General features: G+C 37.7%; 1 protein-coding gene across 6 annotated transcripts in view; it reads left to right on the top strand.

Annotated features, from left to right (window-relative positions):
- LOC140481292 (protein furry homolog) overlaps positions 1–27,462 on the top strand; it is a 412,478-nt gene that overhangs the window by 369,021 nt on the left and 15,995 nt on the right. For 4 of the 6 annotated variants that reach the window (XM_072577249.1, XM_072577244.1, XM_072577248.1 and 1 more), the window contains exons 52-59: positions 92–292; positions 5,243–5,404; positions 7,810–7,958; positions 9,668–9,875; positions 14,470–14,619; positions 18,614–18,712; positions 19,635–19,718; positions 20,387–20,404. In XM_072577249.1, the coding sequence (XP_072433350.1) occupies positions 92–292; positions 5,243–5,404; positions 7,810–7,958; positions 9,668–9,875; positions 14,470–14,619; positions 18,614–18,712; positions 19,635–19,718; positions 20,387–20,404 (1,071 nt within the window). The remainder of the gene's footprint in view (positions 1–91; positions 293–5,242; positions 5,405–7,809; positions 7,959–9,667; positions 9,876–14,469; positions 14,620–18,613; positions 18,713–19,634; positions 19,719–20,386; positions 20,405–27,462) is intronic. The other 2 variants (XM_072577246.1, XM_072577250.1) reach the window with 1 other exon arrangement.

Genomic DNA, 27,462 nt, shown 5'->3' with positions numbered 1-27,462 from the left:
ATCTTTTCTGTCACATACAAACATTTACTATTGCATTATGATCTGACTATTTGTAATTTTTGTGAATGATGTCTCAATTTCTTTCTTTCAGGGTGAGAGTATGGATACCTTTAATTGGGGAGTACGGAGGCGTTCTCTTGACAGTCTAGACAAGGGAGATATGCAGCTTCTAGAGGAGAGCCAGCTTTCAGGAAGCACACCCAGTCTAAGTAAAATTAATCATGAAGATTCAGATGAGTCCTCTGAAGAGGATGCACTTACAGCTAGTCAAATTCTGACACGATCACAACTAGTAGGTTAATGCTTTATGATCTATTGTGCAAACTTTTAAAAGAGCTAACAAATAAAAATGCCCAATACAGGTTAATATTTAGTAACATCTTGCACCGGAACCCAGGTACATACAATGTATTTAAATTAAATTCAAAAAGTGAATATATATGAGTTCTTTTTGGAAGTGTTTTCTCCTGTACCCTTTCTAGGTCTTCACAAGTCACACCCAAACACCTGCCAAAGAAGTAAACAAATGGGCAACTGGAATATTTCTCTTTGTAGCTGAGCTTATGTATTAAATGTCTTACTATTTTTTTAATTGCATCCATAGACAATGTATTCAGTGAGGAACCGGGATAGAGACTTTTTACTCCATAGTCCTAATACATTGCATATTTGTTGATCACTTCATAATGTTCCTGAGTATAAAGGAATAGTTTTATGTTCCCTTTTAAAACATTCATAAGTGAGGGCCTTTCATAATCCTGAAAAAAAACACCTCAACATAAAACAAAGAAACCACAGAACTGTGGATGCTGGACATCAGAAGCAAAAACAGAAATCATTTGGTGAAACTCAGTGGGTCTGGCAGCATCTATGGAGAAAATGCAGAGTTAATATTTTGGGTCCAGTGACCCTTCTTCAGTTTTTCTTCCACCTCAACATAGCATGAGCAATAAACCTACAGTAATCTAGTACTGTGCTCTGCTGAACCAGTTTATTTTCTAATTTTGTACTGTATGTCCATTTTGCATTATGAATCTGCTATTTTCTGACTTCTGAACTCATCACCTATTTCAGTATCAGTAAAGGCAGTTTTACAAAATTGTCCTCCACAAAATGTTTTGTTTTACACAAATTCTTTATCATATCTGCTATATAATAAAATGTGATGCAGTCACGACCCCAGTTGTCAAATTCCATTTTAATTACGATATTTATTCTTCCGAACTCCTTTGTGCATGTGGAAAAGTGTTAGAGTCGTGGAGTGAGTTTCACATACTGGAGATTGGAGGAATGATGTCAGTCATTTAGATATACATTACCATATGCTATTTTAAAGAGATGAATCCTGGTGGAACAAATGGATAAGTAGTTGAGCCTTATTTGCTTGCCTCTGTCTAATGTCAAATTGATTGAGTGAAGCAATTGCCTCAATTATTGTTTCTACAATCAGTCCATTTATAGCATGGTCCAACATCTATTACTGCCTAATAAAATAAATATTGTCATGCCATCTTGATATTTTATCTTTATTTAAATAGATCTGAAATTTTCAGCTAAAATTAATACTCAAGCAATTAAAGGAAAATTATTGATTTGGTTCGAAGATGTTTTAGGTCATTCAAAAAAGGTATGTATACAAACTAGAAGGAAGTGACTATCCCACAAGGATTCATTCTGGAGCCTTACTATTCATTATTTATTAATGGCTTAAAAAAAACAAGAGAGCTAAATGTCAAACTTTGTGAACAATACAAATATTAGTGGCGAAGAAAGCAGTGCAGCCAACAGCATAAAATTATAGATATGTTTGTCCATTGTGAGTTCGCAAATCTTTAGCATATGGATCTCAGTGCTGGTATGTGTGAGATCATCTAATTTGGACCAAAAAATTTTTCATTCCAAATGTTCTTCAGGTGGTGAAGTTTTAAGAACAGTATATAGTCCAAATAGATTTAGGAATCCATTTTAGGAGGTAATTAAAATGTAGTTCTCAGACACAAAGAAAATATTCAAACGTCTAAAACAATGTTATCTTTATATGTAGACAGCTGGGACAGACAAAGGGTCTGTCATACAGTAGGTATGGTATAGAATTTGTGTAAAACAAAACATTACATGCAGAATAATTTTGTAACATTGCCTTTACTGATAATGAAATAGTTGATGAGTTCATTGTCAGAAAATAGCAGTTCATAATGCATAAACTATATGTTGCATACAGTGCAATATTCATAAGGTTTTTACTCATGTCATGTTGAGGTAGAACAAAAACTGAAGATTGGTCACTAGACCCAAAACGTTAGCTTTGCTTGCTCTCCGTAAATAATTCCAGACCTGCTGAGTTTCAGCAACAATTTCTGTTTTCACATCTGATTTCCTTCATCTGCAGTTTTTTGGTTTTTTGTTTCATGCTGAGGTGTCTCTTTTTCGGATTATGAAAGAACCTCACCTATGAACCATAGAGTCGTACAGCACAGAAAAAGACAGTTTGGTCCATGTTTCCCAAACTAAACTAGTCCTGTTGGTTTTGTTTGTCCTATTTCTTTCTAAAGCTTTCCTATCTATGTATGTGTCCAAATGTCTTTTAAATGTCATAATTGTAGTCACCTCTATCACTTTCTTTGGCAGTTCATTTCATAATCGTGCCACCCTCTGTGTAAAAAAGCTGTCCCTCAGGTCCCTTTTAAATCTTTCCCCTCTAACCTTAAACCTATACCTTCTTGTTTTGGACTTCCCTATCCTGGAAAAAGACCTTGACTATTCACCTTATCCATACTTCTCATGATTTTATAAATCTCTCGAAGGTCACCCTCAGCCTCTAACGCTCCAGGGGAAAAACGTCCCAGCCTCTCCTTATAACTCAAACCCCCAGTCTAGGTAACATACTTGTATATCTTTACTGCAACCTTTCCCATTTAATAACATCCTTCCTATAGCGGGGTGACCAGAATTTAATGCAGTATTCCAAAAAGGGCCTTACCAATATCTTACACAGCAGCAATATAACGTCCCAACTTAGCTGTCAGCTTATCGAATGGCTGAAAAGGTTTAATGGGCCAAATAATTTACTCCTACACCTAATTTACTCATATAAAAGGAAAGAAATATTGTTACAATTGTACAAAGCATTAGTTAGACCGCATCTGGGTGATTGTACAGTTCTGGACTGCATACCTTAGAAAGGATATATTGACCTTTGGAAAATTTGTGGTGTAGACTTGCCAGGATATTACCAGGCTCTAAGTACTAAATTATAAGGAGAAATTACAATAGCAGGCTTTTATTGCCTGTAACATAGAAGGCTCGAAAGAGAATTGATTGAGGCGATTAAAATTTTGAAACTCACATCGAAAGAAACCTCTGTGCTAATGTGAGACTCTAGGACCAGGAGATTCAGAGCTAGGCTCTTCAGGAAAGAGTTAGGAAACACTTCTTTTTGCAAAGGTTGATTCAGTTTAGAAACCTCTCCCACTAACAGACAGTTGACTCCAGCTCCGTCAATCATTTTAAATAGGGGATTGATGGATGTTTGCTGGCCAATAATACAGCATCAAAATGGGTTAATGGAGTTATCTACAAATCAGTTGTGATCTCACTGAGTGGAGGAAGCATGGAGAAAGGGGTGAATTTTGTAGCTCCCTCACTTTTGTATTTGAAGGAGTGGGCACATAAAATAAAACGGGTTGTTAATTCACTGCATTCATCCACTTCCAAACTGTCCCCTATATTATAGAGCATTGGTACTGTTGGATAAAGTCATGCTTCTAAAAGGTTAATAATGAAGATTGTCTGTCTAAAATGTAATGCAATCTGATCATTTTGTAAGAATGTTAGTGGGAAGAGCAGAACATCTTAGGGTCTTATGGGTGGAGAACTATTGCCACAGATCTCCCATGATTCTTAGCAACAGTTTCTAACATACGAAGGTAACTTGGAGCTGATTGTTATCATGCATTAAACTGCATCATGTTTAGCACAAGAGCCTCTTCTCATTAAGATTCACTAGTGATTTTCTTCCATCACATTTAACTAAGTGTGGTCCCTTAGTCTCATTCAAGGAGAGAATGTGGTAACATGAAAAAACCCCAACCACAAGCTGATCATGCTTGATATTGCAGCACATCCAACAGAAACAGTTTAGCAAACCTGTCCATCCTTAAGCCTATTGAACGTTGTAAATGGCTTTTAGTTGGTAACTTAATTGGTATTACCAATAATAAAGTGTACAGATAATGTGAGAAGATGATTAGTCTGCCACTATTCCAACTTGAGTATGATGGTTACCTCTTTTGGGAGGTCTCCTGTCCCCATTAGGGACAGTCCTTGCCACAAGGTGGTACTGCCCCTTTATAGTTGCCATCCCACATTCCAGCCTCCCAAACTGAAATTCTACTACTATACCCTTACTAGAATTCCTGAAATCTTCCCAACCCAAATACCCTGGATTTGCCTTTCAGTTCAGGATCCATGCTACTTATTTCTGGACTGCCTTCCAGGCACAACAGCTGACACAACTGCATTCTGGCATTGCTTCAACTATTAGCTGTAGCTCTATCCCTGTTGGGTAGAAGTCCCACTCTCACCTTGTTAACCCTCAAGTGAGGCAGCATCTGTGGAGAGAAGGCAGAGTTAATGTTTTGGGTCCAGTGATGCTTCTTCAGAACTGACTCTATAAAGAAGACCCTACTTCAGAACTCTGCATTTTCCCTGCAATTTCTGGTTTTCTGATTTTGAACATCTGCAGTTCTTTTTTATCATAATATGACAACACCATTTAAAAAAAACACCAAACCCAGAAGATTTACATCAATATTTACAAACATTTTAGTACAGGTTGTCTACTATCACACACATTTTGTTAATACAAATTTGCTATAACATGATTGATGAATTGGGTACTCTGTTTCTACAGCCCAAACTTTTAAAGCGTGGATTGGTTAAAACATCATTTTGGCTCCATTAGTTTAAATGGTGCTGCTATTGCGTGTTGTTCTTATAACACAGGGTTGCACGAGAACAGAAATATAGCAGAACCGACTATGTCAAAATTAAGGTTTTTATGATTTTCTCCATTTGCTCACTCAAAGAGTTTCAAATTATATTGTGAAAAATGCTACAATAGTTTATTAAACATTATGTGCACCCGAATTATTTGTGACATTTAACTCTGTTCTGACTGGCATCATGTCATGTCATTAAATCATAATTATGACATTAATCTTGTTAAATTTGTGTTCTGCAGATAATGAATTTTGTACCTAATGAAGACACAAGTCACGTGGATTCACTATCAACTTCGGGTGACACAGCCTCTGCAGATCCACTTTCAGTTAGCACGAGGACTCCTAGTCTGGAGGCTTCTCTGGCTGATGAAACAAACCAGCAGGTGGCAGGGAGATCAAAGGTGAAGGGGCTTTGGTGGTACACTAATGAATGGTCATGATAACTAAGTATTTCCAGATTTATTCTCTGTGTTTATAATAATCTTGGGAGTAGGTGGTATGGGTAATCTTTGACTTTGGTGGCTTGCTTGTGTGTGGATATGCATGTTGTTGCAACCTTTTGGTTGATTTTCTTGACATCAGAATTGGATCATTAAGGAGTTTGCACTTTAACAATATAATTATTGAAAATTGCCTGTTGCTAATTTATACTAATTTATTTCACAACAAAACTTGATTTTGAATAGCTTCTATGATCATGAAAAAACCTTTGAAGGGGTTGAGGCTATCCTTTATCCTGTTAACTGTATGTTCATATCCAAATTATGAATAACTGTATTTGCAATATTGATTCTGTGGTGGCTGGGAGAATACTCTCTTGCTATAAAGCCGTACTGCTGGTATCCAACCAAAATATTACACTGTTCAAAAACGATCAATGTCACGCACAAGTGGATACAGTCAACAGTCCAGTGATGACATGGTTACTGTTTCTGACATAAAGGTTGGTGAGAGATAACATATACTTTCTAAGTACATAAGAATATATAGCAAGAATAATTATTTAAGGGAATATTTATATCTGAAAGATAAAAAAGGATTGGTTGAAGCATTGTTCTTATTCTAAGTTTTTTAATTTGCACAATACATTGCCTTCTTAAACATTGTGTTTAATGTGTATTTTACTTAATTTCTATTATTTTCTTATTTATTCATATGAGAAATGATAGCAGTTTTTTACTGTTTGAAAAATTTTCTGAATATTAAATTGGATTTCTGGAACTCTGTGCTGCTTACTGCTACAAAGTTGATAAAACTGAAGATTTTCCTATGATGTTCATCCACTCCATGGGAAATCTGACTGCTAACAGCAGTGTAGGCAGTAGGAAGCATGTAAAAAGAGAACAGGGAAAATACAATGAAATATTGAATAGGAAAAACACAGTTACTCAGGGATTGAGCATTTTTAAGCATTTACAATTGCATAAAATATGTACAGGACTTGGAGAAGGCCATCAAAAGGCCATAATTTCTAGCACATCTGTTTAGAAGCAAGTTGCTGGAAGATTGGAGATCTGCTAACGTTATTGTTTGGAAACGATCGGTTGAGTAATAGGTCAGCCGAACTTCAGTAGTGGGCAATTTTTTGGAAAGTGTTCATCATCTTTTAAAAAGGCATAGATTAATCAAAGGTGGCTAGTATGGACGTGTTATGGGAAGATTGTGTGGCTTGATTGAATTTTTTGAATAGGTAACAAGGAAAGTCAGTGATGGTAGGGTAACTGATATAGTCGACATATTAGCAAAGCTTTGACAAATAGTAGGTGATCAGAAAAGTAACCATACTTGGGATGGGACATTGGCAAACTAAATCCAAAACTGATTCAGTGTTAGGTGATGAGTCTTTCTGTGGCTGGAAGGCCATTTCTAGTCGGGATACAGAAAGCCAAATATGAGGTCATCAGCTTTCTGTGCAAATATTAATGAAATAGAGTTGAATGTAGGCTGCATGATTGTGAGGTTGGGAATGATACAAAAGTTTACAGTGTAGTCAGTGGCAAATAAGAAAGCTGTAAACAACAGAAGATATCAGTGGTCTTGCAAAACTTGGAAAATCAAATTCAATTCAGAAGTGTGAGGTAATGCTCTTAGAGAGAGAAACAGGACAAAAGAAATATACCATAAATAACAGAATTCTGAGACATGTAGAGGAACAGTGGGAACTTGGCAGGTGTATGCACAGATCTGTACTGCATACAGTTCTGGTCCCACTACAAGAAGGATGAAATGACACTAGAGGTGGTGCAGAAAGATTTACGAGGATGGTAGCAAATGGCAGTAAGCTGATCAAAGTAACTTTAAATATCACAAAGAGGAGCAGGCCAGAGACAGAAGTTGATCTGTTAGATAGACAAGGTCAGAAATCACATGACACCCGGTTATAGTCCCGCAGGTTTGTTTGAAATCACAAGCTTGCAAAGCAAAGTTCCTTTATCAAGTGAAGTGTGGTAGATGGAGTGACTTCACCAAATGAAAGTGCAGTGCTCCAAAAGCTGGTGATTTCAAATAACCGTATTGGACCATAACCTGGTGTCGTGTGACTTCTGACCTTGGCCAGCCCAGTCCAACATCGGCATGTCCACATCTTAAGATAGGCATATAGTCCAGAATAAAAATGCGAATTTCTGATGACAAAAACGTCCTGGAATTTGAAGCCAAGTTCAAATCCCCATAATACTGGAGTCATTTAGTTCTTGCATTGTTAATCACTGTAATTCACACATAAAAACGATATACATTGTAAAGTATACAAAAAAGTATTTCATTACATGTTTCTAATTCTTAAACTTTACAAATTTTATTTTAGGAGATTGAATTCATGACTGAGGAAGATGAACTTTCTGGATCTACAAGTGAACTTCCGTCAGCCCTTGAGGGCAATGATAGCTTCAGCCTTGAAATTACAGAGCCAGAAGAAAAGGGTGATGGAGATGTTGATCAGTTGGGGCTGTCAAGGTTAGTTAAACTTCACATTGTCCTCAATACATTTGTGTTTAAGATTATTGTCAATGTAGTTAGTTTAGCAAAGTAGTAATGATAATGAAAATGCCTGTAGATGTCAGAATGTGTTATAGTGATAAAATAGATGCATGACAGGTAAAAAATGAAATGATGCACTTTTGAGAAGACTAGCATAGAAAGATTTTATACTATGAGCTAATAACGTCCACTTAAGGAAAGTGTAAGTTGCACATATTCACCAATTGTTAAAAGCAGCATGGCAAGTTGATAAGGTGATTTTTTTTTTCAAAAAAGTGTTCCTTGGATTTATAAATTGGACATAGAATATTAAATCAGTAAAACTTCACCTGAAGTGTTGTCGACAGTTCTGGGCGCGATACATTTTAGGAAAGCTGACTTAGAGTAGAGAATATGTTCACCAGAATGTTGCTAGGAATGATTAACTTCAGTTACGAGAGGAAGGAAAAATTAGGACTGTTCTCTTTAACACAAATAAATTAAGAGGCAACCTAACTGAAGTGCTGAAAATGATGTAAGGTTTAATCATCTCTTCTTTCAAAAAAGTGTTTCCTTAAATGAGTATAGAATTAACTAAATGATATAGATTTAAAATCATTGGCAAAAATCTAGGATTGGAGGAGAAATTGAGAATTTCTTAGCTCAAGTTGTTGTTGGAATCTGGAATGGTTTACTGAAAATTTGGTGGAAAGTTCCTTCCATGAATAATTACAAGGGAGTTTGACAGGTACTTAAGAATGAAGAATCGACAGATTGCAGACAAAATGCCAGAGAATATGACTAAGCCCAACAGTTTAACACAAGCATGAAAGATCTGCATTTGTGCTGTATGCTACTATGATTCTAATATATTTTAGAAGATAAAACATGAAATTAGTTGAAGCTCAAAATTATCCATCAACTTCCATTCAACAGTAAGCATTCAGATCATCAATTGTAAAGTAAAACCTTTATTTTACAAAGCTAAAGTCAATTTATTTCAAATTGAGTCCAAACAAAAGAATCAGAAAACTTATAGAAACCCAGTTGTTTCAACCTATCTATATTTAAGACCAGGAAATTAATCATGCAGCCCTTCACTGAGTCTTTTCCAAATTTTCATTCTTACTCATTATTTGAGGTCAAATCAAAATGTTCTGCAAGGACAGAGTACTATGTAAATGTATTTGACACCTCCTATGGTTGCATTATAATTTCTTGGCACTGGTTAGCAACTTTCTTTAGAGCTGTGCCTACATGTTTTGTTCTTTCATCACTAGCTGATGATACCCGTTACACTCCTCCTTTCTGCTCAATCTAATTTCAAAATTATCAACATGAAGGTGAAGATTAACTAATGAGTGTTTTATGTTGGCATTTTCACTCATCTCCAGCAATACTGCACATTCCAGGATTGAATAGGAAATGTAATTTCTGATTTGCTCTTTATTATACTGTCAGTTACCTGTTTTAAACCAAGCTTGCCAGAGACTGGAACAGAAGCTAAGTGAGTATGAAATAGCGCAGTAGCTGACATGTCAAGCTCAGCAATTCAAGAGTGGAAGAGGGACTAGCAAGCCCCAGACTTGAGCAGAATTGATTAGGCCTGCAGTCACAAAGAGGGGGCCACTAAATGTATTTAATTTTGGTAATCTTATTTTCTAATGTAAATTTTGCATCATAATATTTATTTTACTTCTTTGCAGCTTTGCTGAAGGAGACAGGGATGGGCTTCATGATCTTCACTCATCACCCCCTCCCTCGCCTTTCTTTTCTGCAATACTTGCAGCTTTTCAGCCTAAAGCATGTGACGATGCAGAAGAAGCATGGCGCACCCATTTAAATCAACTAATGTCTGATTCTGATGGTTCCTGTGCAGTCCATACTTTTCATGTTTTCTCTTCCCTGTTCCAGGTGAGAATCTATCTTAGTTTGTACACATTTTTCTGAAGTACAATATTTACATCCTCTCTGAACATGAACATTTTATTTCCAATCTTGTAAAGTGTTATGAATGGATAGCAAAACTGAAGGCATTGCTTGTATCAAAAATATGACTAAATTATTTATTTAACTGATAATTTTGTGTAAGTATTTTTGTTATGATCCTAGCTGACAGAAATACTGGACACATCAGATCCTGGAATGAAACCTGATTTGGTGGATCAGAAGCTCAGTTTTGTAGTTGTTTACCATACTGCTAATTTACAAAATATAATCAAACAAGGATGCCGATCTTCATTGACAAAATAATATAAGTTTATTACACAAAAGAAAATTCCAGTGATTTGTCATTTCTATCTTAACCCTTGAATTTCTTAACTATCTCTTTCTAATTTATATGGTCTAGAAGCTTTTGATTAGATTAGGTTAGATTCCCTACAGTGTGGAAACAGGCCCTTCAGTTCTGATGCTGAAACCACTTCTCAGTTCTGACGGCTTGAAAACATCCTCACAAAATATCACAGCTTAGAGATTTCACAGGCAAAAACCCTATTAGGACAAAACTGTTCTGACTGGAACTTGATCCTGAACTGAAACCTATCAGTGGCCTATGGTCTGTTTCCTCCGTATGTCATAAAGGTTCAACCTTGTAAACACTTCATCAATTAATAGGTTCCTGATAGGGACTGAACTGAAATGATATGCTTTCTTGAAAATAATGTTTCTAGTTTACTATTACAAATTATTTTATGACTTTTTTTTAAAGTTGCATTCACAGAACTGAAATCACTTGCCCTTTTTGCCTATTCATACATTGTGTATAGGCTTCTCTGGCTCAGCCCGCATTTATTGCCCACCTTCAACTTTCTTTGAGAAGGTGATTGTAAGCTACCTTCTTGAACTCCTAAAGTTGATGTGATTGAACCTACAACAAAATGTTAGGGAGTTCTGGGATTTTGACCCAGAGACAGTTGATGAATAGCGATCGAGTTCTAAGTCAACATGAGTGGCTGGAGGGGAGTGTGCATATACTGATGTTTCCATATATCTGCTGCCCTTGTCCTTCCAGATGGTAGCAATCATGGTTTAGGAAGATGCTGTCTAAGGAACTATAGTTCATTTCTGCAGTGCATCTTGCAGCTGGTACACATTGCTGATACTCTGCCTCAGTGGTGGTGAGACAGAATGCCACTCCATCCGGAAACAATCAGGGTGATAGCTTTGTTCTGGATGGTGTCAAACTTCTTAAGTATTGTTGGAGCTCCACTCATCCAGGCAGGTGGGAAGTTTCCATTATACTTATGGCGTGCCTTGTAGGTACTGGACAATCTTTGGGGAGTCAGGATGTGAGTTAGACATTGCAGGATTCTTAGTCTCTTAAATGCTGTTGTCTTCACAGTAGTCATGCTACCAGTCTGGTTCAGTTTCAGATAATGGTAACAACCCAGGATGTTGATAGTGAGGGATTCGGTGATGGTGATGCTATTAAATGTCATGGGGCAATAGTTAGATTCTCTCTTGTTGGAAATGGCCATTGCCTGACACTGGTGTGGCACAAATGTTGCTTACCATTTGTCAACCCAAGCCTGAATATTGTCTAGGTATTACTGAATTTGGAAATAGACTGCTTCAGTATCTGAAAAATCATGAATAGAACTGAACACTATGTAATCATCAATGAATATGTCCACTTCTGACCTTATGCTGGAGGAAAGTTAATTGATGAAGTATGTGAAGATGTTGGTCATTGGGCACTATCCTGAGGAACCCCTGCAGATATGTCCAGAAGCTGAAATGACTAGCATTTAAAAACTACACTATGTTCCTTTGTGCTAGTTATGACCCTAACCAGCTAGATGTGTTTAAATTCCATCTCATTTAGCACAGTGGTAGTGCAACACAATATAATAGAGAGTGTCCTCAGTGTAAAGACAGGACACCATCTCTACAAGGACTGTTGGTGGTCATCCCGACTGACGCTTTTGGGATGCAACTGTAGCAGGGAGATTGGTGAGGAAAGGTCAAGTACGTTTGCCCTCCTTCATCACGTCCTGCAAACCCAGTTGAGCAGTCATTTCCTTTATGACTCAACCAGCTTAGTCAGTCATGGTGCTGGTGATCAGCAGTAAGTTTCCTTGCCCATGGTTGACATTTTACCACGAGACCTTGTGGGCTATGGGGGTCAACATTGAGGACACCCAGAGCAACTCCCTCTCAGCTACAGGTAACTGTGGCCCTACATGCAAAGTCTCTGGATCATACCCAGGTATGGTGCTTATATTGTCTGGGATTGTGTGTAAAGTATTATTCTGTGAATATGACTATGTCAGGCTTTTGCTTGACTGGCAGCTCTCCCAACTTTGGCATTAGCCCCCAGATGTCAGTAAGGAGGTATTTGGAGGGTCGACAGAACCGTGTCTTTCATTGTCATTTCCAGTCCCTAGTTCAATGCCAGGTGATTCATATGATTTCATTTCTTTTTTGAGACATTTTACAACTGACTATTGCTCAGTCATTTCAGAGGATAGATAAGAATCTGTGGATGTGGAATCACATGTAGGTCAATGAAGGTAAGGATGCCAGTTCCCTTTTCTAAAAGGTGTTACTGAATCAGATGAGTTTTTATGATAAACGGTGATGATTACATGGTCATCATTAGACTCTTAAGTAACTTTTTTTATTCAAAATCGAACCAGGTTCCCTGGAATGTCAGCCTGATATCTGTATTACTAGTCCAGCAACAATGCATTATGCCATTGCTCCCATGTATTTAGTCTTCACAGTCCAATTTCCAAAATGATAAGATATTTTACACATCTTTATTGAAAGTGAAATTTTGACTTTTTCTACATTTTTCTTAAGCGTTTTAACAGATTTTCTTTTGGTTTTGCTTTGCTTTCAAAACTAACATTTGCCTTTGTAGATGCATACTGTCTTCATGAGTATTTATCATAATAGCTGTAAAATACTGGAATATTAAATCTGCCAAATCCCCCAGTCATCTCCACTGTTTCCTGAGCTCCCAATTTACCTTTATCATGTACACCCAATTCCTCTGAGGCAACTTTATTAGCAACAAAGCCAGCATGCACACCTCTGACTCGCCTATGGGTGCTGATACTGAGGTATAATATACTGGTCTCCAGCTAGATGGTTGCAGGTTTCAACTGTGGAGCAAAGGCAAGCGTATTGGGTTGAACTCCCAAAGAAATGCCCACAAATGTTTTGTTAAAGAAAACATGTACAGCAGTGGTTTTCAACCAGTGTGCCACTGTAAAGCAAATCCATTCAAATGTGCTGTGAACCTTTGTATAAAAGTAACGAATAGTGACATAGAATAATATGCTATCCAAACAAAATTACAACTCATAAAACTCATGAAAATTAATCATCAAATTAAAAGCAAGAATATTGTTTTTTTTATTTGAAGACCTAATATTCTAAACATATATGGACAAAGGACAAAATTGAGATGACATGAAAAAAGTGCGTGTGCCCCAGAACTATTTGTCTCATTGAAGGGTGCCATATTACTGAAAAGGTTGGGAATCTACAGATCTTCTAATTTGAGAGACCAAAGGAAAATTAGTTCTTGGGTCTCAGCATCATACTGAATATGAGCTGCTGCATTAGTTATTGGTTGTAAGATTGGCATGCCAATTTTTATCCTATAAAGTTGCAATTTTTCAAAAGTTTTTCTTCCTTCTTACACTATCCTTTTGTGATTTTTCATATCCCAGTTAGAAGAAATGCAAACTGGTTTCAGCTGTTTTTATTTTGTTCATGTGATATAGTTATTGCTGACTAGACTATTTATTTCCAATCCCTATTTACACCAGAGAAGGTGTTACTGGGCTCTCTCTTGAACTGTAGCATTCCTGAGGCATAGAGGCACCCACAGCACTGTTGGGTTGAGGTTCCAGGATTTTGGCCCAGCAGTAATGAAGGAATGGTGATATAATTCCAATTCAGGATAGTATGTGGCTTAGAGGTGGTGGCATTCCCATGTGTCTGCTGCCTTTGATCTTTTGAGCTTCTGCAATGCTTTCCTGTAACTGCCTTCAGGGATCCCATGAGTGGATTAAGATTTTTTTCTTCACTTTCCATGACAAAGTGTCAAATCATTCCAGAAAAACCTAGTAATGAAACTATTGAATTACCATGTTGAATAAACACAATACCTGGAATGTTTGATGTTCCTTCCATGTGCAATGCAACAATATGACTCCTGATACTCTAGATACAAATACATAGTAATGAAAAAAAAGACTATTGTAATTGTCAACTTTAGGGATGGGAAAACAATTAAAAGTAGATATAAAACAAAATCAGAAATTGCTGAAGAAACTCAAAAGGTCACTAGACTCCAAACACTAACTCTGCTTTCTTCTCGCAGATACTGCCAGACCAACTGAATTTCTCCAGCAATTTCCATTTTTGTTTCAGATTTCCAATATCTGCTGTTCTTTGTTTTATATTATTGTGGAAACAGATATAAGTTTATTGAACCAGAAATTGTAAACAGAGACAGCCATAATGAACTAATGTGACAATTATTTTCCAGTGCATTCAGAAGAAATTCTGTTCCCTAACCTGGGATGCTGCAAGTTTCCTTGGGGACAGTCTGCGAGGAATAGGATCAAAATTTATGAGTTCTTCAGAGGTACTCACCTCGTGCTCAGATTGTCCCACGGTTTTTCTAGATGCTGAAACTGTAAGTATCTGTTGGTAATTGTTTTATTAAATGATTACAGTGAAGTTAAACATTTATTGAATGAACACAAGAGTTTTTGGACCTCTTCAATTCACTTTTGACTAGAAGTACATTTAATGCAATCTGTATTTGCTTTTCAAATGTTTAGCATTATAATTTTCCAAATTGTTTATATCAACAGAAAGCATTTAAAATAGTGGTGGTTTTAAAACTCAATATTTTCCTAAAAGTCTTTATCATAAAAAAAAGATAAACAAGGAAATTAATGGTACAAATGTAAATTGGAGTTGCCCAGTTTAGACAACACTATTTTAATTATATATGAATTGTAATAAATAGATACTTAAGATATCTTTTATTGCTAGAGCATACTTACTGTTGAAATAAAACTGTTAGTTAATTATACTTGAAGTGAATGTCATCCTTTTACTTACTATCTATGATATATTTAGAAAAATGAAAGAAAATCTTCAAAATACATTTATGATACAAATATGCTTAGCAAGCAAAAACATCTCATGGAAGATCCTTGTTAGCATGCCTCAGAAACAAAATTAGCTTTATTTTTGGCATTATTCAGTTCAAATTGTTAGATCTTACATTTTTCCAATGAGAGTCCGATGGTAGATTCAGGTACAACTTTCATTTTGGTACAACTTCATTACAGCTTCAGATTTTCTTTGCTCTTCAGTAAGGCATACAAAAACTTTGGATTGTGTACAGTTAAAATGCAGAGCGCACATGCCCCCCTTTGATACTATTGGTCAGCAGCACTGAGATGTCCATCTGTAACTGGCTCTCTCGTGCAGCATCTGACAAAGTTCACAACAATTTCAGTGTATTTCCAGTTAAGATCACTGAATGACAAAGAAATGGACAGGCTGGTGGTACACCTGTGGTCATGATATTTTTACAGAACTTAATGATGCGGTGGAGGGAGGGGGGGCAGGTGAGGGGCCACTTCTACTGCCTGAATCTTTTGGTGATTTTTTAATTTATATGCGGATCCATAGCTACTGTGGAATCTATGTCTGTGATTATCTGAAGGATCTGAACTAAAACCTACTCTTAATATTGTAACAGATTGATTAGGTAATTTAAAAGAAACAACTACTTAGTGTAAAATTTTCTTATCTATGTGAGCAATTGCAGCTGTACATCCCAGCTAGTCAACTTTGATTAAACAATCCTATGATGTTCAACTTGCTGAGACTACATTAAGAAAATAATTTCCCAAGGCTCTATTTACTGTCAGACATGTTCTGCTGTATTCCATCATCCATTTTCTGGTCAGTTACAGGCAGTCGTCGACCATTTTGTGCTACTTAATTAGGGGCAGCCTGAACAAAATGTTTAAGTTGAATTATGTACATCCAGAAAATGCTTACAAAGTCACATTAATTGTACATCCTCAGTTGACCTACACGGGAGTAGTCTAAATCTGCTGCACTCTTTATGGTCATGGTACTCCCACAATGGTGTGAAGTAAATGTAGTAATAGCCACAAAATTAGGCTTCATAGCATTTGATTTCCTGGTATTAGAAAAGTCATTTTGCCTATAAAATTAAGTCATTTGTATACAAACACTTCTAGCGCTAGTCACTTTGGCTAGGGAATAACTGTGCACACAAGGAGAGGCCATTGGAACTATGTAGTGTAAGGAACTTTTGATCCAATAAATTGTAGTGTTGATTTGATGTCAGCACAAATGTTTTGGAGCTCAACACTCCAGTTAACGCTAAACACATGCATCCCAACTTGTGCTCAGCAGCAGGAATGGTCACCTACACGTGCTATTAAGGAGATCACCAAATACTTTCAAATAATTGATTTTTACTGGCTGTTGTGGCAATTGTGGAAGTATTTGATGGTTTCGAGAATTAAGTTTCTGATATCACCAGAGTGGTGTGATATGCTGCAAGGTTTGGTTCTGACTTCAAGGGCTCTGCACAAACCACTTGCTTTCTGACATTCAGGAATTGGACAAGGTGCTCGAAGAGGAAGTGTGAATGTTTATCCACATTGGTTTTTATCCACCGGGATATCTAGCAAACAAGTTTCTTATTACAGCCCAAGCAAGAAAAAGTGTGTCAGAGTTCTCTCTGCTTCAGTAAGAATGTCCTTACTGCAATCTACCACGTGATGCAGCTGTGATTACAGGGTTAGAACAGAATGAGGCCAGCATTGCCAGTGCCTGTGAAGATGACAATGCCCATGAACATTTTAAGCCTTTGGCTTCTTCCAGGCTGAAGCAAGTGATTATTTGCAACAGTCTGTCAGTATGCCATCCACCATTGCACAGGATGTTCTGAACTGTATTGTGAGAGAGCTGATGCGCTTCATTCTCTCTTGCCAGAATAAGGCTGCAAGGTATGCCACTAGCTGTTACCACCCAAGGAGGAGAGGAGACAAAGAACATGTATAGCCCAGGCAGAAAACATATATGATGAATTCATCTTACTAAAATATAGGAAACATAGTATCAATTTCCCATTCACACAAGATTTCACACCTTCCCTTTCAAGAACCTGTACAGCTTCCACATAGCCACAGTGCAAAATGAAATGCGACCATGAAATAAATAATCCAAACTTGATTCATAAATTGCATATTTATGTCAACTTATCATTTTTGTGCTTTCTCTTTGTACTTGTTTTCCTTTTCATGTCTTCGTGTGCTACCACCAGTGGCTGTGGCATCACTGGAAAATGTTCTCTGACTTTCAAATGGGGAGACTAAAGATGGCCTTGCAAAATAGTATCATGCAGTCTAGCTCTGGAAGTCCCAGCTTTGGACTGCACAATCTTGGAAATGGCAGTAGCTGTCTGAGTTGACCAGCTGACTGACAACAGCTAATGTACTGACATAGTGACCACTCACATCATTTTCAGAGTATACATCAGTTTCATGCTTAAATATGCCATTGATACTTCCAAGGGCAGTATTTCAGCAATCCTATTAATGTTTTGGAGGACATATTGCTGGACTTCTATGGTACCCCGTAGGCTCCCTTGAATACTGATTAATGTAGTTTGATGATAGTCTAAGCATAGGTTGTGATGGATTGAGCTTCCATGACTTCATTCTGAGCTTCCACTGTTGTACACAGTTATTGGGGGACTTCCAATAATGTTTGTAGAGCAGTAATTGCTGTGACATCAGTCAACAGACATTTGAATTATGGTTTACTTCAAAGTGTGCTGATGGAATTGGCCATCAGTTGCATGTTGGAAAGGATGGACTTAAAGTGCAAATGCTAATACCAAGTTAATCTCATTCACCTCCATGCTCCTAGGCGTTCACAGCAGCATTTGCAGGCTGCTGAATTGGCTGGCTGGTAGGTAATGGCAAGTTCATTGGCAGAATGGCAAGGGTAGTGAGACAAATGCTATCATCCTGTGAGAAAGTAGTAGGTTTGTGTCTTTCACAGAGCCACTGCTGAAGCCTCCAGGCAGTATCTTCGGTTATGAAGATCAACTAAATGGATGAGACTGTTTTTCTTTTGAGAGAAGAAGGCTGAGAGAAGATTACTTCTCAAAATCACAAGAGGCTAAATTGAAAACATTGACAAAGGAGAAGCAGTTCCTGCTGATAAAAGAGAAAAGAACAAGAGGACATAGATTTAAAGTGATGTGCAAAGTAAGCAAGGCTTAATCAAGAAAAGAAAAAATCACACAGTAGTTAGAGCATAGAATGCATTGCCTGGAAATGTGGTAAAGGCAGGTTTACCTGAGACAAACAATGTCATTGAATGATAATTTGGATAAAAATGATACGCAGGAATATGGAGAAAAGACGGGAGTTCGGCACTATGTAATAGAGCCAGTGCAGGCACAATAAGCTAAGTAGCCCCTTTTTACTGTAACAATTCTGTGAATCTGTAAATTTGCAGACCCCAAATACACTCAGCAAAATGTTAGTACTGAAAATATGTAAGCATAAAGTTTGTATATTTAGAATGTGTGAATGTTAAAAATACACTCTTTGCTCCAGCTGATTTCTTGTGGGCTTCTTGAAAGACTGAAGTTCAATGTCTTGGAATTACAAGAATATTTGGACACATACAACAACAAGAAAGAAGCTGCGCAACTGGTCAGTCAACTTTCAGATCATACCAAAGAGTACTTGTTATTACATTATTAAATACTGACATATATATTTTAAAACTTCACCTTTTTATTATACACAGCTATATTTTTCTACTTTTTTGGTCATTCTTTTCCAAAGAGTATCTGGTCATTTCCAGCATGTGAGCCAGTAACTGATAACAATTCTGATTGAATTATATGAAATAAAATTATATTCAAAAAAACATAATTATCAGGAGGAGCTCTACATGAAATGTATTTGGTTTATGTCAATATGGCCCTAATGGATCTCCAGTGTGCAAACTAATTGTTGAAGGAAGGGAATTTTACTCTGTATACATGACCTTAGTATAACCTGTATCTCTCCTAATGTTTGTAGGCAGTAGCAAATGTTAAAATCGCAACTGAGAAATAACAAGAGAGTTCAGAAACTTATTTCTCCCTTCACTAAATTAGGACTATAACACCAGACCCAGGTCTGACCACAGTGCCGTAAATCTAATTAATGAAAATAGAACTCTAATTTTAATGTACCATTCTGAGAGGAGAAAGGAAAGTGTTAGAAACCAAATATTTTGCATAAATTTGTTATTTAAATTATCCCTATTATGATAACACTCTAGTCTTATTTACAAAGGATTTAAATTATTCCCCCACATCTGTTTCAAAGAGGGATGTATGAAACAAATACAACTGAAGTAGACCTAGTGTAACAAGTCTCTGCACGAGCTACTATTTTAACATTCAAAAAACAAATGCTCATTACGTAGTCTAAGGAATTTAACGGCACACTAGTCTTGTTTTTATATATTTTTGCTTTCTTAAGTTATTTTTTGGTATGCTTTTTAGAAAGGCGTTTTTTAATGAAGAAAGTATTTTAATTTGATTCTGGTAAAAGTGCTATTTAAATTTTTTTTCAACAATAGTGGCTGGCAAATTGTAAAGCATCATTTCCTGGAACTGTGGGAGATACAGTGATTACAAACCAGCCAGGGGACTCAGAAGAAAAGGTAAAATCCTTTGCATGTTAATAAAGATATGCTCAAACATGATGTTATTAATCATTTATCACTAATCTCTGTATTGTGACTGAAAACTTGAGAATCTGTCAAGTTTATGTGAGCTTAAAATGTGAACAGGTTTCAATTTGTCATCCTATTGCATGCACTGCTTAAGTGGATTATCAATCCTGGTGTATAGATATATCATTCTTTGGATTTGAGTAATATCTTGTGACTCTTACTATTAAAAGGCCACAAAAGTCTTTAAATAGACAGGTAAATTTTACAATGCTAGCATTATCAGAAACTTGCAGTATTCCCTGCAATTTCCTGTTCATTGAAATCAAGTCTGTCATTTAGTACCTTACTCACTGTACTTACTTTGCTTAAATTATGTACTAAATAATCCTTCATCAAATATAGAATTGATTACTATATATCCATCACAAATACACAATCAATTAGGAAGCAAACAGCGGATAATTGAAGTATGAAATCATTCTGAATTGGAAAATAATCACCTTAGATTGACAGCAATTTTCATCTTGTTTCTTTCAAGTATAAATACTTCAATGGTTTTACCTTGTATGAAACTGTGTATCTTATGCATGTTTCACAATGATCTTCTATACTCTGTTTTCTTGGCTTTTTGCTCCTGTGACATGCTTGCTGTGTAGCAAATGGAATCCCTTGCAGTAAGTTACAAGTCTTGAATATTTTCTAACTATTGAATTGTTAAATTTTGCTTTCTAAAATGTACACTTCTTAAGGAGTAATAATAGCGTCTTGTAATTAGGATAAATCCAGTTATCCCAATTTCCAGTATTGTTACAGCTTGATTTCTTCATGTTTCTACACTCTCCAGTTTAGTTAATATGACTAGATTGAAGATGAACCCCTCAATCCTCATGAGGATGAACCAGGCATCATTTCCTCTTCATGAAGCTGTGCTGTCGTGGTGTGATTATATTTTGTATTTCAAAATAATCTGAAATTACATTTTTAAAAATGTAGATGTTAACCTTATTGGCATATAGCTACCTGTTTTTAATCCACTTCCTCCTTGAATAAAGGTGTAACATTGGCAAATCTCTGGGACCTTTCAAGAACCTAAGGATTCTTTTAAGGTTTATGCCACTATCTTGGTAGTCACTTCCTTTAATATCCTAGGATACAAGCTGTCAGGTCCAGGGGACTTAGCTTTTAGCCCCATTAATTTTTTTCTAGTGATAATTATTGTACTTATTCCCTTTTGCCCTTTGATTATTTAGTATTTTCAAAATGCGAGTTGTTTCTTCTACTGTGAAGACTTGTGCAAAGTGTTTATTAAACTCCTCTGCCACTTCCTGGTGCCCCTTTATTACTTGCCCAATTTCCTTCTCTAAGAAGCTGTATTCAGTTTGACCTCTCTTCCTTTTTATATATTTAAAGACACTCTTGGCCATTTTTGTGTTTCAAAAGAATAAATCTTGTTAGACTGAATTTTGAGGAATTTTTTTGAGGAAGCAACACAGAAGACAATTTTGATTCAATAATGTTATAAGGTATTCAAAAATAGTCTCATGGTTAAAGTCAGAGAACATGGAGTCAATGGACAAATGACAATAGATTGCTTCAAGACTTCAAGACAAAGAAGTTTCTTTTAAATTCATACATGGGATATGGGCATTGCTGGCTAGGCCATCATATTATTTCTACCCAAAAGGCAATTCACTGTTAACCATATTGCTTTGGGTTTAGAGGCACATGTAGCCCAGACCAGGTAAAAATGGTAGATTTCCTTCCCTAAAGGATATTAGTGAACCAGATGGATTTTTATGATAATTGACAGTGATTGATCTTAAACCAGCCATATTGAATTCAGATTTTACCATTTACCTGACAGAATTCAAACCCATTACCCCAGAGCATTAGCCTCAAGTTCTGGATTACTCATCAGTGATGTTATCACTTGCTACTGCCTCCCCAAGTATTTGAAGTCAATGGATATTTAGTCAGAGTGGCAGAAAGTAGGAAGCAGTGTTCCTCAAGGATTAGTGCTGAGACCACTGCTGTTCACAATTTACATGAATTATTTTGTTGTTAGGATCAAAGCAAAATTTCTAAATCTGTGATGAGACCAAGTAGAGTTTGGCAAAAATAAAGCGATTATTAATCAATTCTGAAGGCGCCCGCAACAAATTATTGTTCCAAAATTTGTCAAATGCAGTTTAATACAGATGGGGTGGCACAGTGGCTTATTGGCTAGCACTGCTGCTTCACAGCGTCAGGGACACGGGTTCGCTTCCAGCCTCAGGTGGAGTTTGCACATTCTCCCTGGGTCTGCATGTGTTTCCTCCCAGGTGCTCCGGTTTCCTCCCACAATCCAAAAGATGTGCAGATTAGGTGAATTAGCCAAGCTACATTGCCCATAATATTCAGGGATGTGTAGGTTAGGCACATTAGTCATGGGACATGTAGAGTAATAGGGTAGGGGAATGGGTCTGGGTGGGATACTCTTCAGAGGGTCGGTGTGGACCTGTTGAGTCAAAGGGCCTGTTTCCACACAGTAGGGATTCTTAAAAAACAATGTGAATTAGCATGTTTTAGTTTAAAAAACAATATAGGGAGGTCATCTATCACTTGGAAGTTGCATATTTAGTTGGGGTAGAGGAACATAAAATTTTGGAGTACCGATACATCAAGCACTAAATGTTACACCACAGGTTACCAAGATCATTTTTTTAAGAAAACTAAACACTAGGCTAACCTATATTGATCCTTGGTCAGATCAAAAGGCACTGCATGCAATTCTGTTTCTTATTATTAGAAAGAGGATATTACGGCACTGGAAAGATAGAGAAGATTTACAGAATTATGTGAAAAAGTGTGTGGGTATATATATATTGGGAAAGGACTGACAGTCTGGATTACTTTTCTCTTGAAAAATGATAATATAACAGAAGTCTTGAAAATTATGGAAGATATTTAAGAAGTTGGTGTGGAGATTGTTTCCTCTTAGGAAGAACTAAGGGGTCATATTTTCAAGGTGAGAGGAGAAAGTTTTAAAAGAATATGAGGGGCAACTTTTTTTAAACAGTGGTTTGGGTGTGAAATGAATTGCCAGAGGAGGTGGTGGATGCAGGTACAACATTTAAAAGGCATTTGGATAGGTACATGAATAGGAAAGGTTTAGAGGGATATCGGCCAAACTCAGGCAAGTGGGACTAATTTAGATTGGGACCATGGTTGGCATGGACTAGTTAGACCAAAGGGTCTGTTTCCATGCTCTATGACTGTATAACTAGAGGCCAAATCACCAATCAGCAAGTAATCCAAATCGGAAATTCAATAGTGATGCATGAGTGTGTGAGAATCGCTACTTTAGGGAGTGGTTGAAGGTGTTAATATAGATGTGTTGAAGAGGATTTTGGATGGTAAATAAAGGAGAAGGGAAGAGGGCATACACATATATTTAGATGGGGGATTGGAGATGGTTTAAGTGGAGCAAAAATAGGAGCATGAAACAATTGGATGAATGCCTGTTTTTATATTGTGTATGTTCTGTTATCCTAAGTTATTACTTAGAAACAAAGAAAATAAGAGCAAGAGCAAGAATTTGGCCTTTGGAGCCTGCTCTGCCATTCATTATGATCGTAACTGATTATTTAACTCAGCATGTTCCTGCTTTTCTCCCATATCCTTTGGCATATTGAATCGGGATTATCAAGCTTAGAGTCTGATAATTAGCTGTCAGATCATCCTGTATCACTAAATATCTTTGCTTTGGAATTCAATGCATAGATAGTTTGTTTATGCTGGTCCTATAAGACCATAAGACATAGGAGTGGAAGTAAGGCCATTCGGCCCATCGAGTCCACTCCGCCATTCCATCATGGCTGATGGGCATTTCAACTCCACTTACCCGCATTCTCCCCTCTTGTTGAGACAACAAGAATCTATCAATCTCTGCCTTGAAGACATTTAGCGTCCCGGACTCCACTGCACTCTGCGGCAATGAATTCCACAGGCCCACCACTCTCTGGCTGAAGAAATGTCTCTGCATTTCTGTTCTGAATTTACCCCCTCTAATATGAGGAAAATACTTCAACTGGATTGGCATGGGAATGGGAAGCAAAGAGAGAGTTCAGATTCAGGGGAAGCTAGACCTGTAAAATGAAGCAAAAATAGAAGGCTGGCAAACTTCAAATAGAATCAAAGTATAAAATCCCTAAAATGCATGTAGCATTTTCAACAAAATTTGATAATTTTGTGCCATTATAAACATGTAGCTTCAGGGTAACCAAGGTGGGTACAGAATATCCAAGGATATTCTCCATTTAAGAGGGATGGGCTGGAAAGAAAAGAGGTAAAAACAATGACTGCAGATGCTGCAAACTAGATTCTGGATTCGTGGTGCTGGAAGAGCACAGCAGTTCAGGCAGCATCCAAGGAGCAAGGAAAGAAAAGAGATGACAACAGTACATTAGTAAGAGGGGAACTTAGATGGAAGGATTGGGAACAACTTAGATCCCAACAAAGGATGACTGAGAAACTGACAACACATGGAAGAAATTATGTGAATGCAAGCTAGTGATGAACATGAAGGAGGGCTATAAAAGCTTCTGTCAAGAATAAATGTTTAAATAAATAAAAATTATAGATCAGGACAAGTATTTTCATAATGAACATAGGGAAATGGTAGAGAAACTAAACTATTACTTTGGGTGGAATCTTATAGGGGCCTGTAGAGTATGGGCTGTGGCAAGATGTGCGACAGGATCAAGTGAGAAATCCAGCAAGGCCATTTTGATGTGGAGCATCTTGTGCCATCTTTCATGCTTTTCACAAGTTGGCACGTTTTTCACTTGGCAGGAGTGAGTTCCCAATTATTGGAAATTATTGCTTGTTAAATGCCTTGCTGATGGCCCAACTCTCCTCAATAATTCTTAGCTTTATCACACCAAGCTCACCAAACAAGCTAGATATTTAAAAAAAGGCATGGAAATCAGAGTGGGTACCTGGCAGATTCAGCTTACTGCTTGCTCCAAGCAACCTCCATTTTGGACAATGATCACCAACATCTATGGCATTGGAATTTCCGTATCAGCCTCTAAGAACCCCAATGGCACATCTCCAACCCATTTACAGGATGCTTCTGCACTTTAATGCTGTACCTCAAACTGTGACCGGGAACCAGAAGAGAAAACAAGTAGACAGCGAGGTGGAGACTGGCGACTGTAAGAATCATGAAGGTAACATTAATAAAGGGAAGAGTAGGCAGAGAGCAGATGAGCGCAAAAGAACTGTGGCCTGAAATGCATCTACTTTAATGCAAGGAGTATAGTGTGCAACACAGATGAACTTAGGGCTTGGATTGGTGCCTGGGAGTATGATGTTATTGCAATCACAGAGACTTGGTTGAAGGAAGGGCATGATGATTAGCAACTAAATGTTCCAGGATATCGACGCTTCAGACAGGACAGGGAGAGAAGTAAAAAGGGAGGTGGAGTTGCATTGCTGGTCAGGGATGATATCACAGCTGTGCTAAAGGAGGACTTGATCGAGGTCTTGGGTAGTGAGGCATTATGGGTGGAGCTTAGAAATAAGAAGGGTGCAGTTACATTGTTGGGGCTGTATTACAGGTCTCCCAACAGTGAGCGTGAGGTAGAAGAACAAATAGGTAAATAGATTATGGAAAGATGTAGAGGCAATAGGGTAGTGGTGATGGGAGATTTTAATTTTCCCAACATTGACTGAGGTCTGGATGGGGTAGAATTTGTAAGAAGCGTCCAGGAGAGTTTTCTAGAGCAGTACGTCAGTAATCCGATAAGGGAAGGGGCCATATTGGACCTAGTGTTGGGGAATGAGCCAGGCCAGGTGGTAGAAGTTGTGGTGGGGGATTTCTTTGCAAACAGTGGCCACAATTCTGTAAATTTTAGAATACTCGTAGATAAAGATGAGAGTGGTCCAAAGGGAAGAGTACTAAACTGGGCCAAGGCCAATTAAATCAAAATTAGGAAGGAGCTCGGAAATATGGATTAGACACAGCTATTTGAAGGGAAGTCCACATTTGATATGTGGGAGGCTTTCAAAGATAGTGCAGGATAGGCATGTCCTTTGGAAGGCAAAGGATAAGAAGGGCAAGATTCATGAACTGTGGATGACTGGAGGAATCGTAGGACTAGCCAAGAGGAAAAGGGAAGCTTCCATAAGGTCCAGGCAGCTAAGAATAGAACAGGCCCTGGAGGAATATCAGAAGAGTAGGACCAGTCTTAAACGAGGAATCAAGCGGGCTAAAAGGGGTCATGAAATAGCTTTAGCAAGCAGCATTAAGGAGAATCCCAAAGCATTTTATTCTTTATATAAGAAGCAAGCGGGCAATTACAGAAAGGATTGGTCCACTAAAGGATAATGAAGGAAGGCTTTGTGTCGAACCTGAGAGAATGGGTGAGATTCTGAATGATTACTTTGCATCAGTGTTCACTGAGAAGAGGAACATGATGAATCTTGAGATTACAGATAGAAGTTTGATTAGTCTGGATCATGTTGACATAAGTAGGGAAGATGAGTTGGGTAGGCTAGAGGTTACTAAGGTGGACAAATCCCCAGGACCGGATGGGATCTATCCCAGGTTGCTGAGGGAGGCGAGGGAGGAAATAGCTGGGGCTCTAACAGATCTCTTTGTGGCATCCTTAAATACAGGTGAGGCGCCAAAGGACTGGAAGGTTGCTCATGTTGTCCCCTGTATAAGAAGGGTAGTACGGATATTCTGGGTAACTACAGACCAGTGAGCCTGACGTCGGTGGTGGGAAAGTTACTAGAGAGAGTGAGGGATAGAATCTATTTATATTTAGAAAAGAATAGGCTTATCAGTGATAGGCAAACATGGTTTTGTGTGGGGGAGATCATGCCTTACCAACTTAATAGAGTTCTTTGAGGAAGTTACCAAGTTGATAGATGAAGGAAGGGCTGTTGATGTCATACACATGGACTTTAGTGAGGCATTTGATAAGGTACCCCATGGTAGACTAATGGAAAAAGTGAAGTTACGTGGTGTGCAGGGTGTTATAGCTAGGTGGATAAAGAACTGGTTGAGCAACAGAAGACAGAGAGTAGTAGTTGAATGGAGTTTTTCGAAGTGGAGAAAGGTGACCATTGATGTTCCGCAGGGGTCAGTTTTGGGGCCACTGTTGTTTGTGATATACATAATGATTTGGAAGAGGGCACTGTTGGTATGATCAGCAAGTTTGCAGATGGCACGAAGATTTGTGGAACAGCAGAAAGCAAAAGGGACTGTCAAAGAATACAGGAGGATATAGATAGACTGGAGAGTTGGGCGGAAAAGTGGCAAATGTGAAGTGATGCATCTAGGCAAGACTAATTCTAGAGCAAATTGTACAATGCCTTGGGAAAACTTGATGGGCAGAGAGATCTGAGAGTGCAGGTCCATTGTATCCTGAAGGTTGCTACACAGGTGGATAGAGTGGTCAAGAAGGCATAAAGTATGCTTGCCTTCATTGGACGGGGTATTGAGTGTAAGAGCTGCCAAGTCATGTTAAAATTGTACAAGACATTGGCTCGGCCGCATTTAGAATACTGTTGTCAGTTCTGGTCGCCATATTACCAAAAGGATGTGCACGCTTTGGAGAGGGTGCAGAGAAGGTTTACTAGGATGTTGCCTGGTATGGAAGGTGCTAGCTATGAATAGAGATTGAGTAGGTTTGGTTTGTTTTCATTAGAAAAAAGGAGATTGAGGGGGGGACCTGATAGA

This window comes from Chiloscyllium punctatum, chromosome 9 (assembly GCF_047496795.1).
Source record: "Chiloscyllium punctatum isolate Juve2018m chromosome 9, sChiPun1.3, whole genome shotgun sequence".
Lineage (NCBI taxonomy): Eukaryota > Metazoa > Chordata > Chondrichthyes > Orectolobiformes > Hemiscylliidae > Chiloscyllium > Chiloscyllium punctatum.
This window is presented reverse-complemented; position numbering and strand designations above follow the sequence as displayed.